The sequence below is a fragment of the Schistocerca gregaria genome, chromosome X (assembly GCF_023897955.1).
Source record: "Schistocerca gregaria isolate iqSchGreg1 chromosome X, iqSchGreg1.2, whole genome shotgun sequence".
Lineage (NCBI taxonomy): Eukaryota > Metazoa > Arthropoda > Insecta > Orthoptera > Acrididae > Schistocerca > Schistocerca gregaria.
In genome coordinates, this window is record NC_064931.1 from 560,175,168 (window position 1) to 560,194,656 (window position 19,489).

Sequence of the window (19,489 nt, forward strand, 5' to 3'; positions counted from 1 at the left end):
GGAATTGTCATACTGAAGGAGAGGGTGCACCATGTGTGGACGAACTCTTTCTGCAGTTAGAAAGTCAATTGCAGCATGATGTTTCTCACACACTGACATAGTTATGTTACACACAGTCATGTTACATGCTACAATTCAGAGCCTTCTAGTGGCAGAGGGCTGCAAATGTGTGGACATGAAGAGTAAAAATATAGAATGTTAATAATGTGTATTTTATTTAAATAGCTTTATGAGTTTTCACATAAAAATTTCAGAGGCATTACTTTTCAGCATGTCCTCGTATAACTGGATAAAAGGAGTGGGGAAGGAGGGGATATACTTATTTGATCTGTTGTCTAGGAAGAAATCACTTTTTCAACAATGTCTTTGGCATTTATTGGAATTTTGTGCACACTTCTTTCTTCAAAAAACTGAGAATTATTTCCATCCTGGTTGCTGCATGTTATTCCACTATCATAATGTTTTATCATTTTGAAACAAATATTTATGAGAATATGAATGAGCACTACATGTGTGCAAATAACAGATCTGCCAAGCATTACATGGCACTGATGTAAGTACTATGCTGGAATGGTCCTGTTGGAAGTGCCTTCCTCCTACCTTTGGTCTGATTTAACCAGCCAATTAAAGGAGGATCTACAGTTCATTGTGCTATCTGAACCATGGAGCAACTTAGCATTTTTCACATTAAATAATTGTTGCCAGAAAAGAAAGAAACAGTAAGTGACAAAAAAATTGTAGGACTGACTGGGGATTGATCCCTGGACCGTTTGACTTTTAGTCTAGCACACACCAACAAATCAATCCAATTAATCCATAATAAACAGAAATCACTAGGCTTCTTAACCAATTCTAATCAACTGCCAACAGCAATTTATGTGATAGATTGCTAAACTTTCTCTTAACTTTGCAAGTAAACTCCATTTTGTTTTGTAAAAAGTGTAAAAACAATAGGTTTTCTAATTAAATATTTCCTCAATAATATACATACATTTAAAATTATTTTTCTGATTTGTAATGTAGTTTCCATCATTATGTATGCAAGTTATCAACCAAACTATATATGAATATTCAGGCAGCAGACCTAAGCACTGTACAGTGGGGCATGTAACTAAAACACACACACACACACACACACACACACACACACACACACACACACACAAATTAGAAGTCTAAAAAAGTTGAAGTACTGAGTAATGAAAATTATTATAATACTACAATCCACATGAAACAAAATAAGGTATTCAGCATTTGCGACTAGCTTGCACTATTCCAAGCAAAAGTATTTTTTCCCTCCTTCCTAAACTACAAAATAAACAACAGATAACAAACCCAAAGAACACATGCCCGAAATTTCTTTATACTAACAAAACAAGGAAAGGTATGGCCACACCCATTTTGATACACAGAAGGTAATAATTAAGTTAGGTGCTCTACTCAGCATAATCGAAAGGTACATGCGAAACATGGCATGCTGTTAAGTGCATAAGCATGCAAATCAAATTGGGGGGGGGGGGGGGGGGGGAGTATGTACTATCTATATGTATTACTAAACTGAAGTCCTGTGATTTTCTGTTTGTATGAGGGATTTTGATACAGTTTTCAGCATTAGATAGTGTTAATTTAACTAACTGTCGCAGGTATCAGGGTGTCTGACAAATGATAAATGGTCAGTAGGCAAATGGTTCAGTAACATTGCTTGAATGTTGTATTCTATGTACAAACAGGTAAATGAAACAGAGAAAATATCTGACTGGCAGTCTGCATTTTTAGTGGCATAGCCGAAAAATACCATGTTTGCCTGTTTGGGGCATTATGCAATCTCAACTCCTACATATTAAGAGCAGTCTGAACAGCACATATAGTTAGTTTTAGAGTTCTCTGTTCATCCTTCAGGCAGTTTGATATGCTATATTTCAGCAGGATATGCTTGTCCACATTTGGTGATTAATGTGGATGACTTCTTGAAAGACTGGCACTGCTACTCTGCCTTGCATGTTTGATTGATTAGTCATCCATCAAAGATGTTTAAAATATGGTTACTTGGCAACTCTTTCATCACAGACCACCTTGATACTTCCTGTTCTACCATACAAACAAATCCATGCCCTATTTAATTCTATAACATGGTGTTTTTAAACTCTGATTGCACTCTAAAGGGACTTCACAACATACTGTATCATTTAAGCTGGAAGTAATGTACAACTTTTATCCACTAATCATTTATGTGTTGCCATACCTTATCTGTGGTACAAAGTTCATTTCAGACACATGCCTTATTCTGTATGCAGTAGATTTCGCAAATGTTAGTGTGTATAGTTGACAATGTTAAAAATGCTTAATTTTTTGAGTATTCAGAGTATACTTTGTTTGGACAGAAGGAAGAAGCATTAAGGGTTATGTTTCCAGACTAGTACAAAAAGAATACTGAATAAATGGTTGACTAATCACAGCACTGACAAGATACAACAAACACTAAAAGCAAAGTGTTTGAGGAGAAAAGAAGAGAGGGAGGCAGAGAAGAAGAGATGGAAAACTGACAGAGTAAATTGACAAGAGAAAATAGTAAAAAATTTCTAGAAAAGACCAAGTTGGTAGTCTGTGCTCTAAAGAATGTTCTCACTCCTCTAATCATGAAATGGCAATTTTAAAATAAGTATCTAGGCAACACAAAAGGTGAAGCAAGTACCTAGACCACTACTTCTGTGCTGCACAGTGTGTTCTACTACAGGGCACAGTGTGTACACCCACAAGCAAATTTAAATCAATACAATCTCTGAGTTAGAAATTGATCCTGATACAATGCAAAATGAAACATCTTGTTTTTAAGGTGATTGGGATGTTTTTAGGTCTTTTATTGACCATTGGCAAGACAACTAAATGCAGGATGCACAAAATGCAAGATATTATATATATATATATATATATATATATATATATATATATATATATATATATATATATATATATATATATATGATCGAAGCCAGACCCTGGGTACCTGAGCATAACAGTGGCAAGAAGAGCTATGGTGAAATGAAGCATTCACTCATTCAATAATGGATTTAAAAAAAAACCATTACCAGCCATATTATTCAGAATCACAAAATTTTTAAGGGGTAAAGAGGCCCACACTCCTTCCCTCTCACCAACACAAGTCACAGAAGGCAGCACTGCCTTGCCTGCTGCTGCTGCTTCTTAACCACCTTCCCACTTGTTGCACAGTTCTGCTACCCCCTTCATTTTAAATAAAGATTACCACTTTTAGCAAGCTATTTGTTTACAACATGGTACGAATGACAGGGAATGGCTCTGAGGCCAGTTACCTTTTGGTGGTGATCCATTAAAAAGAAACTTTAACACCTGAGGTTGCATCTTCTAGTGGCATGAAACCAGTCATGTCATTTTAATAAAAGTATTCTACAGCCAAAGTGGATTATTTCCTTCAAAATTTGGAAGTCTGGCTGTGGTTGCCTGCAATTTAAAATAAAAATCGTTTGTATGCCTACATTCCCTTGCAGATGACCTGTACCTTCAGCAAAACAACATGCCACACCATTGCTTCACAGTCTGTCATAATGGCTCGAAGAATACCCCAATGGCACAAGGGTGTTTCTATGGCTTCAGGTCACATGACCTCAATCCTTTTGAGCAGACACAGGATGCCAGTGAGACAGACATGCACTGAACTGAGATCTAAACAATTTCCATGAGTTGAGGCAGTGTTGAATGGTCATGGATCAGAATGACACCCAAAACATTCAGTGTTTCGTGGTTGCCACATCATGAGCAATTACTGCTGTCGTCAGCAGGAAGGGTTGTGCTGCATGCAATTTAAGTGGGTGGATCCAATTCAATTGTTCCCGAGTGTATTATCTTTCTGGCAGTCATCATCATGTTTGGGTAAATACTCATTTCAGACAATACTGATCCTTCTATATACTGGTTTGGTTCTTCTAAGTTCATTTTCATCCTTTCCCTCTTTAGTTTTACTTTCTTCTTTCATTCTCTTCTACTTTATTCCTTGCCCATATTCTCCTGTCCACTTCCAGTTCAACCATTAACTACACTGTATAGTTTTTTCCTAATTAGTAGTGTTTTTGAAATTTCTCAGCAATTAAAATATCTTGCAATGTTTTAGTGTGTTGAGGTCTTTTTCCACCTCTTGTAGATACCACCAACACACAATCTTGCATATTTTCCACTTGAAGTTTTATCTTTCTCTATCCTCTCCTCAACTCGCAATGCCAAGACTAGGCTGAAAGTTCTAATATTCATAATGCTACATGCCAGTATTTACCCCCCCCCCCCCCCTCCCCCCCACACACACACACACACACACACACAAAGTACAGTTTAACCTTCTGCTGACTATGTTTTTCACACACTCCCCTATTCTGCAAAATATATTATTCTTCATCTTCTGCCAACATTTCCCCATTTGAGCACATAAGATATGCAATTAATAATTTCTTGTTACACACGTTTTACTTTGTTTTTGCGACATCACACGTACAACAAAAGTAGTAGCAGGTGATCTAGAAAACGTTCAAAATAATAGACGTGACTACTACAAGTTTCAAATTTCACAACTGCGACTGAGAAACAGTGAAAAATCTACTTTCATTCTTATAATAGCTATTCCAGGAAAGTGAAGTTTCAGAGAACAAGTAAATTTTGTAGTTACTGGTCTGGACGTAAACTACAAAGTTCTCCATCAATTTGCCTCAAGGTTTTGACTCATTTTTATTGCACATGCAAAGCTTTGTGTATCCTTTAAAATTTAATATTCAACAAAATGGTGCCACAAATGTTCAACATTCAAACTGAGCTGCTTCCTCTGCCACAAAAAATTTGCTACATCCAAATGTATTGAAATGCTCCCAATCACCTCTACACAACTATTCAACAGGTCAATAACCAGTGAAGAACTCTCTTCCTATACAAAGAAATGCTCACTGTGCAGTATAGGTCGCAATTTTAGGAACATGTCAAAGGCTGCCGAATTCACGTCTAAACTGGTGATTCTGCAACTTCTGACTGTATATCATAAAAATTCATGGGGACATAATCATCACAGTGGGGGCAGGTGAGTCCACACAAATTCTTGATATTTTTTTAAACATTTCTCTTGAATTTGTGCCTTATTACTTCAAATATTGTAAAAACAGCTCGGAATGAAACACAGTAAAAATCATATTGCTCGCTATCCTGTGTATTATTATCACAGTTCACAAATGTTCATGAAAATTACGATGATGTAAGAGGTAACTTCTGTCTTCTTGATGTTTTCCCTCTTTTTGTCTTTTGGAAGTTTTGTGTGTGTGTGTATTCACTGCACTGATATTTGAAATAACACACAAAACAATGAAATCGCGTCACCAGTAAGAATAATTTTTCCCAGGAAAGCACTAATTTCTTTGCTGAGTATGTAATAATGGCTGTGCAGTTTCTGAATTTCACTTAACTGAATATGAAAGCACATGTACCAAACAACTGTATATAACGATTTCTCCATTAGATTTTCCATGGCCTGCTATAAAAGTATAATCTAAAATTAAGTAAGAATATTCAAAATTTTAAAATTCTTTAAAAGATGAAAAAAGTGAATCAAAAGAGAACTGAAGTGTAATGAAACACAACACATAAGCTATGTTCACTTCTATTGCAAAGCAGGAAAGATTTAAGCACGCAAATGTGATGTGATGAATGACACAGAAACACAAGGAACATCCACTTCACTTATAGGCAGGGAATAATTTTCAGATCCAATGATCAATAAGTTGAAAGGAAATTTTAAACAGATGACTATAGCGAAAAAAAAGATGTGGACTTCCAATTCAAAATGGCACACTGCCAAAAATAATGCTTCTGAAAAGAATTCCCCATTACCACAAAATATTTATGATCGGTAACAGTCTTATTAATATGGTTGAAATCTAGAATATCTCAACAATTTCACACTTGCCGTGAAGTATCATCCTCCTCTTTCCTGTATTCATTTTTGTGTAAACTGATAAAACGTCAACATCCTTTCTGTCCTTCCAATTGAGATCCAGCATTACATTTCCTCCTAAAATTAAAGAAAGTTTACTTTCAGACCTACAGTCAATTCTATTTTGCACTAACTGGAGAATTTATCATGTGTAACTTTTTATTCTTTTTGAATCCATTAATTAAAGTGGTTTTAAAGTCTACACCCACTGAATCTTCACAGCCAGAAAATGTTTTAGGCAATACTGCTATTGAATTCAACTGGTTCCAAAATTTCAGGTAGACACACATCACCTCCATAATAGTTACGTCTTATAGCAAGCACATTTTTCAGTTATGGTAACAAAACGTGTTCCGGCACTTCATTTGGTCCCTAGTGACTTCATGAGTGTTTTCTATCTGACTTCTGCTCTTTCCATTACTTCAGCAGCTAATGTGGATTTAGGTTTTGTACAAAAATAACATCTTTAGATTTAACATTTGCCATAAACACTATGAACATATGATTATAATATGTGTAAGAAACAACAGAAGTATTCATATATTGATGCCAAGTCGAATGTAGACTTACAAAATGAATAAATAAATAAAGATAGAAAAGAGGAAGGAATGAACTGATATACATTATCAACTGATTTACATACTCCCAAACAGCTGGTTGAAGTGGTGTCTGAGACATCATTGGAGAAATCAGAATCTACCAAAATAATGCCATATGGCAAAGAAAAATTTTTAAAAGGAAAAAAAGTGTGTGTGTGTGTGTTTGTGTGTGTGTGTGTGTGTGTGTGTGTGTGTGTTTATATAAATTGTTGTGCAACTGAAGCTTCTAAATTTATTGCTCAAATTAAAAGTATTTCAGAACCAACTACTTTACAGTGTTGTTCATATGTTTTACTCAAAATACATACTCTTACAGACGATGACAAATTTTATACTTTGTGACAATATGAAACTTATTATCACCTACTCCACCACCCATTCATCCACACAACATACCCAATTCCATTTCTGTTTATCCATTCATTCAAAGCTGATTACTAAGTCTACAACTTTTGGATACTGAAAAATGTGCTCCAGCACTAACACACTGTCACTTTATGTACATACAAATATAAGCCAGACAATGTGATTTCAAATTATAAAAAGCAGTGACATGTTTAGTTAGAAAAATGTAGTATGAGAAACTAATTTGTAGCAACATGCAGAGTAAGTAGGAGCCCATAACATTTTTCTTCAAAAGTAAATGTTAATTGGAAACAACTTCATATTTTAAAACACAAATTAGTAAAGAACACCTTGAAAGCCACAACTTCTAGGATCAGGTACCAAAGCTCAGTGTGTGAAAACTTTGAAATAAAGGCAGGAGTTTGTCAAGGAGATGGGTTGTCATTGATTCTGTTCAACTTGTTGCTGGATGAAATGGTCCAACAGTGAAGACAGATGAACCAAGCCATAGTTACTGATGGTGTACAAATAGGGTACAAAATAAAACATAACACCACAGTAGATGGCTTAGTCTTTGCTGCTGATATGGAATTTCTACATGAGAACAAAGATGATGCAAAATGGCACTGAAATATCTTGCTGTAGTTACAGCAGTCAGCCCTCAAGACAATGTACAGTACGACCAGTGGTGGAGAATATGAACAGCCTCTACCATCTTGGGGAAAAAATATAACAAGTTAGTTACAGACCCATAAAAATATAACAGACAGGTGCCAAATGCTGCAGAAACTATGATATGTAGTAAAGATAGCATCTGGAAAGAGAAACCTGTTTAGAAATGTCAAACTGGGACACAGTATTTCAACAACTAGAAATACTGGATTATATGCAATGGAGATAACATCTTTTGGCAAGAGAGCCTGTATCCATCTGGAAAAAAGGAGGAAAGCTAGATGTTGAGAGACTTGTGAAGGGGGAGGGGGGGGGGGGGGGGGAGGTGAAGACTGGATATACAGATCAAGGCAGGAACTTTATGAGTGTGTTGAACTTATTTCAAGCATGATATGTAGGAGAAGATTTGCTGGGCACATCACGAGCATGAACGAAAAAACATTTACCAACAAGAACCTGAATGCATGAAAGAAGTCTGGGGGAGGGGGGGGGGGGGGGGGGGAGTGTTGGAGGACCAAGTCATCCATGATCCTGAATGGTCAAAATGAACCAAATAAACATACAAATTCCGTGATCAGTGCTTTCAGTACTACGAGTTTCAAGAACCAAATAAAAGAACTTCAAATGCGCTTCTATGCAGACGCAAACAAAGATTATCTGTTGGCAAAGACAGATAATGACAATTTTTCACAATAAATACTTCATAAATACAAATTTAACTAGATAACAAAAATGCAGTATGGCCAATGAAAAACATTTTTACTGACAAAATTACACGTATAATTTCCCCACACAAGTTACATTTCACTAGAATGATATGAACTGCTACAGTTCTTATCCTTCTGTCAGCTACAGATGATTGATTTAAGATAACAGCAAACAAACAAAATACCTAACAGTGTACTTACCTGTGACGTCTATAAAGATATTTCTAAATGTGAAAATCTTTTGTCGGAACAAATTACTTTATGAGAATCAGCATCTAAAAGTAGAACTGTCTATTTCTTATTTCCCTAAAATGGACTACACCATCTAGAGTGCAAAGTGTATGAAACATTCTTTCAAATAACTGATATAAATACAATCACAAAGTAAATATCAAGAAATAGAAATATCAGATTTGAGATCCTTCCCCTCCCCCCAAAAAAGGAAAGAATTACAACTGAAGATGATATATGCGTTTTAAAAAACTGCAAGATACAATAACAGATAATCATAATTTACATGTGGTCTTTCTCCTCACAAGGAACATAAAAAGTTAAATTTAGGTTATCGTGCTCACACACAAGCAGAATCATAATGAAGCTACTGAAGTATTACATGAGTGTGTCAATGATAAAAGTAATGTACAAGTGAATATTCTACGGGAAGTAATGCATACTAAATCTAACAATACCTGTCTTTGTTGTAGCCATTCAGAAGCTGCTCATGTAGCTTTTTTTCATACTCTTGATGTTTCCCCTGCTGCATTTCTTCTTTTGTAAAGCTCGCTTCTGGATCACCTTTAAAAGAATAGGCAAAAAAAAAAAAAAATGGTCAGCAAAAGTATTTCAATTTTATTTGTGGCGCTGGCCAGCAGAATGACATTATAAAAGATTAATTCCCATTTCATGAAGGTGTCCAAACAAACTTAGTAATAATTACAGAGCTATGTGTAATACGCAATTAGGTGACAAAAGTCATAGGAGACGTCCGAATATCATGTTGGACCTAATTTTGCTCAGGATAGCGCAGCAACTCAGTGTGGCGTGGACTCAATAAGTCGTTAGAAGTCCCCTGCAGAAATATTAAACCATGCTGCCCCTACAGCCATCCATAAATGCGAAAGTGTTGTCAGTGCAAGATTTTGTGTACAAATTGACCTCTTGATTATGTCCCTTAAATGTCTGATGGGATTCACGTCAGGTGATCTGTGTGGCCAAATCGTTCACTCAAACTGTCCAGAACAATCTTCAAACAAATTGCAAACAACTGTGTCCTGGTGACATGACCCATTGTCATCTATAAAAATTCCATTGTTGTTTGGGAACATGAAGCCCATGAATGGCTGCAAGTGGTCTCCAAGTAGCCGAACATAACCACTTCCAATCAATGATTGGTTCAGATCTACCAGAGGACCCAGCCCAATCAATGATTGGTTCAGGTCTACCAGAGGACCCAGTCCATTCCATGTGAAGACAACCCACACCACTGTCGAACCACCACAAGCTTGCACTGTGCCTTGTTGATAACTTGGGTCCATGGCTTCATGGGATCTGCACCACACTTCAACCCTGCCATCAACTCTTACCAAGCAAACTCTGAAATCATCTGACCAGGACATGGTTTTCCAGTTGTCTAGGGTCCAACCAATATGGTCACGAGCCCATGGAGGTATTGCAGGTGATTTCGTGCTGTTAGTAAAGGCACTCGCATCTGTCATCTGCTGCCATAGCCCATTAAAGCCAAATTTTGTCACACAGTTTTAACCAATACATTCGTTGTATGTGCCTCATTGATTTTTGCAGTTATTGCACGCAATGTTGCTTGTCTGTTAGCACTGACAACTCTACACAAATGCAACTGCTCTTGATTGTTAAGTGAAGGTCATCAGCCACTGTCTTGTTCGTGGTGAGAGGTAAGGCCTGAGATTTGGTATTCTCAGCACATTCTTGATGCTGTGGTTCTCAGGATATTGAATACCCTAATGATTTTCAAAACGGAATGTCCCATGTGTTTAGCTCCAACTACCATCCTGCATTCAAAGTCTGCTAATTCCCTTCGTGTGGCCATACTCATGTTGGCAATATTTTCACATGGATCAACTGAGTACAAATAACTGCTCCGCCAATCCACTGCCCTCGTGTATGTGATACTACTGCCATCTGTATGAGTGCACATTGCTATCCCACGACTTTTGCCACCTCTGTGTAGTGAATAGTTTGAGGATTGTCGTATAAAATTTTATTTCAGTCATCATTTACATTCACCTCAAACTATACATTTAAACACTGAACCTGTTTAAAATATTCAGCATAGAGAAAAACCTGGTATAAAATTACAGCACACAAAATAAAGTGGTACTCAATATTCTCAATGGCACTTTCACTAAATTATATATGGTGTTGCAAGACCACTTAGAAGTGGAATATAAAGCTCAGAATTACACTAGGTACAGTATTTAAACAATCGAAACTCCAGGTCAGAGTAATAACAATAACATAAAGAAAACACGGATTGCCATTCACCATAAGGAAAACATGTAGATTTGCAGACAGGCACAATGAGACGACACAAATTAGCTTTCGGTTGAAACCACACACACACACGCACACACACACACACACACACACACACACACACACACACACACACACACACACACACACGTGCAACTTTACATGTCATCTTTATGGTCAGTCGTATCTATCTTTTCCTTATATTGTAGGTTTAGTACTTATTAGACAAACGCTCAGGACTTACAGGAACCAAAAGTATCCGGACAACCTCAAAACCTTCCTTTTTCATAGTAGGTGCATTGTGCTGCCACCTACTGCCAGGTACTCTGCCTCAGTGACCTCAGTAGTCATTAGACATCGTGAGGAAGCATAATGGGATACTTCACGGAACTCATTGTCTTCGAACACAGATGATTGGGTATCACTTGTGTCATACATCTGTATGCGATATTTCCACACTCCTAAACCTCTCTAGGTCCACTGTCTCCAATGTGATATTGAAGTGGAAATGTGAAGGGACATGTACAGCACAAAAGTGTACAGGTCAATCTAATCTGTTGACTGACAGAGGCCGCCGACTGTTGAAGATGGTCGTAATGTGTGATAGGCAGACATCTATCCAGACCATCACACAGGAATTACAAACTGCATCAGGTTCCACTGCAAGTACTATGACAGTTAGGTGGGAGGTGAAAAAACTTGGATTTCATGGTCGAGTGGCTTCTCATAAGCCACACATCACACCAGTAAATGCCAAATGATGCCTATCTTGGTGTAAGGAGCGTTAACGATTAAACAGTGGAAAAACATTATGTGCAGTGATGAATCACGGTACACAATGTGGTGATCCAATGGCAGGGTGTACATATGGCGAATGCCCGGTTAACGTCATCTGCCAGCATGTGTAGAGCCAACAGTAAAATTCGGAAGCTGTCAAGTTTTTCAAGGAGGGGGCTTGCACCCCTTGTTTTGTGTGACATCATCACAGCACAGGCTTACATTGATGTTTTAAGCACCTTCTTGCTTCCCACTGTTGAAGAGCAATTCAGGGATGGCGATTGCATCTTTCAACATGATCGAGCACCTGTTCATAATGAACGGCCTGCCTGATGTGAATCCTCCAGAACACCTTTGGAATGTTTTGGAATGCCGACTATGTGCCAGGCCTCAGCGACTGACATCGATATCTCTCCTCAGTACAGCATTCCGCTAAGACTGGGCTGCCATTCCCCAAGAAACCTTCCAGCACCTGACTGAACATATGCCTGCGAGAGTGGGTGGGTCAACACCATATTGAATTCCAGCATTACCAATGGAGGGTGCCAGAAACTTAAGTCATTTTCAGCCAAGTGTTGGGATACTTTTGATCACAGTGTATGTGCATGTGAGGCAGGTTCTTATTAAAACAAATTTTATTTTTCTGGTTGATCTAGCAAGCAAAATGTTGAAACCACTGACTTTTTAAGCTGTTGGGGATGTGTTTCATAAATGGTCTTTTTTAAAATTATTTCTTTACATTATGTATCACAATTAACTTGCTCACACTTCTGTTGTTTATCAAAATACAGACCCTGTCAGGTTAAATTAAACTGTGTGATAAATTACGTAAACAACCATGGTTCAGCTTATTATATAGATGGTAAGTTCATTAGTGATGGAGCATGAGCTTAGATTGGAAAAGAAGCGGCAGTCGACCTGGCTGTCTCTTTTTCAAATGAACTCTTCTGGCATTCCACATGAATGATACACAGCAACAGAAAACCTACATCTTGTTGGCCTCACAAGGAATTTGAAACCTATTGGTCACAAAATGTTAGTCCAGTGCCCTAATTACTTTGTCACCACACTTTATAGTTTCAAGAGTTATTTGAAGAAATTATGCAACCACAGGGTGTATATGTACTGGGACAACCGGGAAATCTGAGAATTTTGTCATCTGGGAAAAACCAAGGAATTCTACAGAACTCCAGGACTTTTCCATTGTTTCAGTTTTCAATTACCTTTTTTAAATTTTGACTAGTAAGGACTAATACTCTAACAAAGACTTTAACTTTAGCCGGCTACTGCAACAATAATATGTTGAGTAAGAAATTTACTACAGATTTTAAAGTTATCCAGGGACCATGAATTACTTTGCGAAGTGAAATGGAAGCCGGGATTGCCATTTACACTCCTGGAAATGGAAAAAAGAACACATTGACACCGGTGTGTCAGACCCACCATACTTGCTCCGGACACTGCGAGAGGGCTGTACAAGCAATGATCACACGCACGGCACAGCGGACACACCAGGAACCGCGGTGTTGGCCGTCGAATGGCGCTAGCTGCGCAGCATTTGTGCACCACCGCCGTCAGTGTCAGCCAGTTTGCCGTGGCATACGGAGCTCCATCGCAGTCTTTAACACTGGTAGTATGCCGCGACAGCGTGGACGTGAACCGTATGTGCAGTTGACGGACTTTGAGCGAGGGCGTATAGTGGGCATGCGGGAGGCCGGATCGACGTACCGCCGAAATGCTCAACACGTGTGGTGTGAGGTCTCCACAGTACATCGAAGTTGTCGCCAGTGGTCGGCGGAAGGTGCACGTGCCCGTCGACCTGGGACCGGACCACAGCGACGCACGGATGCACGCCAAGACCGTAGGATCCTACGCAGTGCCGTAGGGGACCGCACCGCCACTTCCCAGCAAATTAGGGACACTGTTGCTCCTGGGGTATCGGCGAGGACCATTCGCAACCGTCTCCATGAAGCTGGGCTACGGTCCTGCACACCGTTAGGCCGTCTTCCACTCACGCCCCAACATTGTGCAGCCCGCCTCCAGTGGTGTCGCGACAGGCGTGAATGGAGGGACGAATGGAGACGTGTCGTCTTCAGCGATGAGAGTCGCTTCTGCCTTGGTGCCAATGATGGTCGTATGCGTGTTTGGCGCCGTGCAGGTGAGCGCCACAATCAGGACTGCATACGACCGAGGCACACAGGGCCAACACCCGGCATCATGGTGTGGGGAGCGATCTCCTACACTGGCCGTACACCTCTGGTGATCGTCGAGGGGACACTGAATAGTGCACGGTACATCCAAACCGTCATCGAACCCATCGTTATACCATTCCTAGACCGGCAAGGGAACTTGCTGTTCCAACAGGACAATGCACGTCCGCATGTATCCCGTGCCACCCAACGTGCTCTAGAAGGTGTAAGTCAATTACCCTGGCTAGCAAGATCTCCGGATCTGTCCCCCATTGAGCATGTTTGGGACTGGATGAAGCGTCGTCTCACGCGGTCTGCACGTCCAGCACGAACGCTGGTCCAACTGAGGCGCCAGGTGGAAATGGCATGGCAAGCCGTTCCACAGGACTACATCCAGCATCTCTATGATCGTCTCCATGGGAGAATAGCAGCCTGCATTGCTGCGAAAGGTGGATATACATTGTACTAGTGCCGACATTGTGCATGCTCTGTTGCCTGTGTCTATGTGCCTGTGGTTCTGTCAGTGTGATCATGTGATGTATCTGACCCCAGGAATGTGTCAAAGTTTCCCCTTCCTGGGACAATGAATTCACGGTGTTCTTATTTCAATTTCCAGGAGTGTATATCAAGAAGTAATACAAAATATACCCTCAAATTTTGCAGTGATTAGCATTTTGAGGCTTCTGCTATAGCAGCAGAACCAATGGGACATTCACAGTTGTGATGCAATGGGCTCCCTCTTATGATTTTGTGTTATTTATGAAATAATTACATGCATTATTGAAGTTTTTTAACTTCTAAACAGAATGACATACATTCCTACTGTAACGTTAAGAGGACATTTTAATTTAAATGTTCAAGGTAATTATAATGGAGAGCTATAATGAAACACCTTATCATTTTATACGCACTAAGTCTCCTTCATACAATTTATAGAAAGAGATACAGTAATTAGTAGTGCTACTACTGACAACATCTCTATAGGAATACTTAAATTGAGTAAATACATGCAGTTAAATTATAAGACTAACGAATAAAAAGGAGTTCAGGGCTAATAAATGTAACATGAACTGTATTGGCACACTGGAAAGAGGTATGCAACACATTTGGCATCAGTAAAAATGGAATATATTGTGTTAAGTAATGTGCAGTTCCCAAGAAAAGCATTTCAAAGAAAGTTTAACAAATTACGAGGTTGAGTCAAATGAAAACCTTAAATATTTTTTTAAAATATTATTTATTGTGCAGAAGTGGTACAAAGCTGTATCATTTTTCAACATAATCTCCCCATGCTCATGTTCAATGCAAGTCCTCCAGCGCTTACAAAGCGCATAAATTCCTTTAGAAAAAAATTCTTTTGGTAGTCCGCGCAACCACTCACGCATCGCGTGGCATACCTCTTCATCAGAATGGAACTTCTTTCCTTCCATTGCATCTCTGAGTGGTCCAAACACATGGAAATCACTTGGGGCAAGGTCTGGGTTGCTCGCTCCCTTCGTTTCCGGTTGGTGGAAGTGAACCCAGACTTCATTCACAGTAACGATTCTTGCAAGGAAGCCATCACTTCTCATTCAAAGTGCTGAAGAAGTTCTTCACAAGCATCAACACATCGTTTTTTTCATTTCAGGAGTCAGTTGCCGTGGCACCCACCTTGCAGACACTTTGTGAAACTGGAGCACATCATGCACAATGTGGTATGCTGACCCATGACATGTAAACATGCTGCAATGTCATTCGGTGTCACTTGGCGCTTTTCCTTCACTATGGCTTCAACTGCTGCAATGTTCTGTGGAGTCACAACTCGTTGTGTCTGACCTGGACGAGGAGCACCTTCCACTGAAATCACACCATTTGCGAACTTCCTACTCCATTCATAGACTTGCTGCTGTGACAAACATGCACCGCCATACTGAACCTTCTTTTGTCGATAAATTTAAATAGGTTTCACACCTTCACTACACAAAAACCAAACAACAGAACACTGTTCTTCCCTGGTCCAAATCACAAGTGGGGCAGCCAGTTTTATACTGATACTTCAATGGTGTGTGTGCATCTGCACTATGCTGCCACCTACAGGCCATTCTGCACACTGTTTGTAGCATGCTTACCAACTTACTGGATAACGGCACGAAATTTCGATTTGTTATTACAAATTTAAGGCTTTCATTTGACTCACCATCGTACAATTCTCATTTATTTCAAATTTATGTTTTCCAAGTATTCCTGGGGATACGGAAATCAGCTGCAACTGCTGCTAAATATAGCAGTTCATTTTCCATAGCAGAACTTCTCAACACTGTGACGTTCGTAATACTGACTAAAATTGCTTGTGTGCTAAGTGTCAGGGTGAGTGACCGATTACAGGCAATATCACATTTGACGGATCACTGCAATCCATCACTTACACGTGGGACCCATAACAGGTCACAGGAAAATATTGCAAATGGCAGTTTGAAATGTGTTACTTTCACAGTAAACTTCCTTTCTCACAATATGAATTATGTTACAGTTTTCTTAAATCACCCTGTAGACCAGCCGCATAAAAAAAAAAGTTTTGGACCCAGAAGACCAGCCATCTATGTCATTATTTAAAATTTTACGGGTAACACATGCTAAAAAAGACTTATGTTATATGTGAAAACTTAACTTTTCTTGTAGCTATACTGTATGTATATTAATTCAAAACAATTTTTCCAATTTGTGTGTTCACACTAGTCAACAGTGATGCTGCTACTGGCTGACTGCTCTGAATATCTGCTGTCACTGGCGGACATGAGCACATTCCAAATCTTGATTCCAGTGCTTCGGAAGCTACCAGGCTGTATTTGGTGGAATTCATATTTATACTATCATAACATGAAAAATATGCACTGAATATGTCACTGTGCACCACAGATATTTCAAAACGTGTGTTTTTCATTTCCTAAAGTTCCGGGAAGTTCTACATCAGTGTTTGAATGAGAGTCGAATGCTCTGTGATTTAAGAAAATCAGTCCTTTGCATGGTAAAGAGTTTACATCTCCCAGGGAAGTATATTGTCACTCAACATGGGAAAAGAGTATTTTCACCTGGGAAAAAGTGTATTTTCAACCAGGAAATCCAGGTTTTTTGGTCAGCTTATGCACTCTGAACCAGTAACTTTCATAAAACTTTATTTGCGCCAAGGCACATTAATGTATTTCTTCAAGTAATTTAATCCAAAGCCACAGACATCAACTTCCATTATCATGGATCAATTACAGTTTAAACAGTAACATGCATAAATATGATGTAATGGTTGGCAACCAGAGATAACTAAGTTTAAAGTAATTAAAAATAATTTAACAGTGTGTGTCAATACAGACACTGAGTAGTTGACCATTAGGTCAACATTAATGATACAGTATGTCATGTACACTCTGCGAACGACAAACATGTGCACTGGGTATGGGAAAATGATGGGTTACACACATCTATATGAGTTGTTGTTAGTCTACTTTCATCTACACAGGCTCTGCTGAAGAGAGAGAAGGCTGAAGAATATTAACAGGTTCTGCCTTGGAAACCAGTTCTTGAAATTTTCTGACAAATTTATAACCCATCAGAAATCTGCTACCAGCGAATGAAATTGCAGGCCAAATATTTATAACTATCAGGTTGAAAGAACCCAAGGCTAATGTAGTTATTACAAAATTTACACAGTGTGATATGCAGGTCAGGCCGATTACGAAAACCAATGCCAATGCTCAAACAATAATTTCACAACTTATGAAAAATCCAAAGCAAAAACACAGCTGATAAGCTGCTCTGATGATTTTATTGCATTTTGCAGACATAACAGTGGCCAATAAGAATTTCTGTCAATGTGAATACATGAATATGTTACACAACTCATCTAAACATTTGCCATAAGTTAGACAGAGCAAAACCATCATGGGAACAGCACAAGCCGCTCCCACTGTTTTGAGTCTGACACTAAATATCCTAAAAATGGTGTGCCATCCAACACAAAATAATTGTCACTGCTGAGAGAGAGAGAGAGAGAGAGAGAGAGAGAGAGAGAGAGAGAGAGAGAGAGAGAGAGAAATGGGGGGGTGCTCTTTCCTCTAAAGTAAGTGGCCTTATGTGCTCATTATTTTGGGGGACATTCTGCCGTTCTCATTACATAAATTAAGCATTATCCACACCAAAAATTTTAGCCAAATGCTGTGGAAATGAAATACACATGCAACATCATCTCTGTCCCTACTCTCAACTGCATCATATTAATAGATTAACATCTAATCATTAGGAAAACTTCCAAACATGTCTCCATTGAGAATAAGTGAAACTCTGACCTGTGTCTAATCTAGACGTGAATCACCATTTCCTATCAGTACAGAAATCAAACAGCTTTTGGCCATCTAATTTTCAAACTGTTATTTTGTTTGGCTACCAGATTCGGCAATTTACTACACCATCTGCGGGCCCCATGAGCAATGTGGAGGAAGATTCCAACCTCAGTTCCAGTCAAAACAAGGGCCAGCATTCAAATACTGTTTTCTGTAGATACTTCAATCATCTTCTGACAGAAGGTAGATGATAGTTGAAGTGATCACTGTATCAAGCAGAAATCTACAGATACCAGTATTTGAATGCTGGCCCCATATTTTGACACGAACTGAGGTTGGTATCTTCCTACACATCAGCCAGAGGACCTGAAGATGAGGTAGTCAATGCCAGAACTGGCAGCCAAATAAAATAACAGTTTGGAAATTAGACGGCTGAAAGGTGTTTGATTTGACATTCTGTACTGGACAGCTGAGTCCTGCAACCATCTCTAAAAAGATGGATATACAGATACTTTCCTATCAGTGGTGCCAGTATAACATAGTTGAAATCATCTCCAAATATTCATTGCCTTTTTAGTTCCTCAATTATATTTTTTATATATTTCATAAGGAACTCTTAGTGTAGCTCCAGAATTCAATTATTATAATTTTATTTATTTTTCTGGTAATAAGTGACAAAAGGAACATTACAAATGTAAAATATTTCTGATGTATCACTTTTGCCTCAGGCTCTTTGGCTGACATTTACTAGGTGACATTTCTGATGTTTCACTAGCAGGAGTAGCTGGCTGTCAGAGGTTCACCTTCCACTGCTGATCCAGTCTACTATCAGTAATGGAGGGTGAACCTTTCACAATGAAAGCCACTACTGCTACCGAAACATCAGAAAAATTATTGATCAGATGTTGGTTAAAGATCCCAAGATAAATGCAAACAGGCAATATTTTCAACAAGCATTCACAAAAACCTGAACAAGTTAACAAAATATTGTATTAGGATTCTTCTAGCTAACTGTGCAACAACAAATTTCAACAGTCAAATTGAAATACAAATGCAGCCATTGCTAGAATGTGTAAAAATAGTTACGTTACAGATTTGAGAGAAAAATTAATATCTGCAATTGCAGTCACATATTTCTGACAGGCATGCACGAATGCAACATTCCTCCCATAAAAAAAGAATAATAAGAATATTGAGTACTCACTTTCCCATTCTGCATCTCTTGCAAAAATATATATACACACATTTTTGAGAACAATTCACAAGGATGAGTTTGAAGGTAAAAAATTAACTATAAGTGCAAGGCTCTGTGTGTCTCGTGTTACACGAGGACTGATTTTAAAACAGCAACTTCAACAAATCTCTCATTCCATTTTTTTGT

General features: G+C 38.7%; 1 protein-coding gene across 5 annotated transcripts in view; it reads right to left on the bottom strand.

Annotated features, from left to right (window-relative positions):
• Positions 1-19,489, bottom strand: part of LOC126297449 (alpha-protein kinase 1-like) — a 188,400-nt gene that overhangs the window by 127,129 nt on the left and 41,782 nt on the right. For all 5 annotated transcript variants that reach the window (XM_049988303.1, XM_049988305.1, XM_049988306.1 and 2 more), the window contains one exon: positions 9,011-9,116. In XM_049988303.1, coding sequence (XP_049844260.1) covers positions 9,011-9,116 — 106 coding nt within the window. The remainder of the gene's footprint in view (positions 1-9,010; positions 9,117-19,489) is intronic.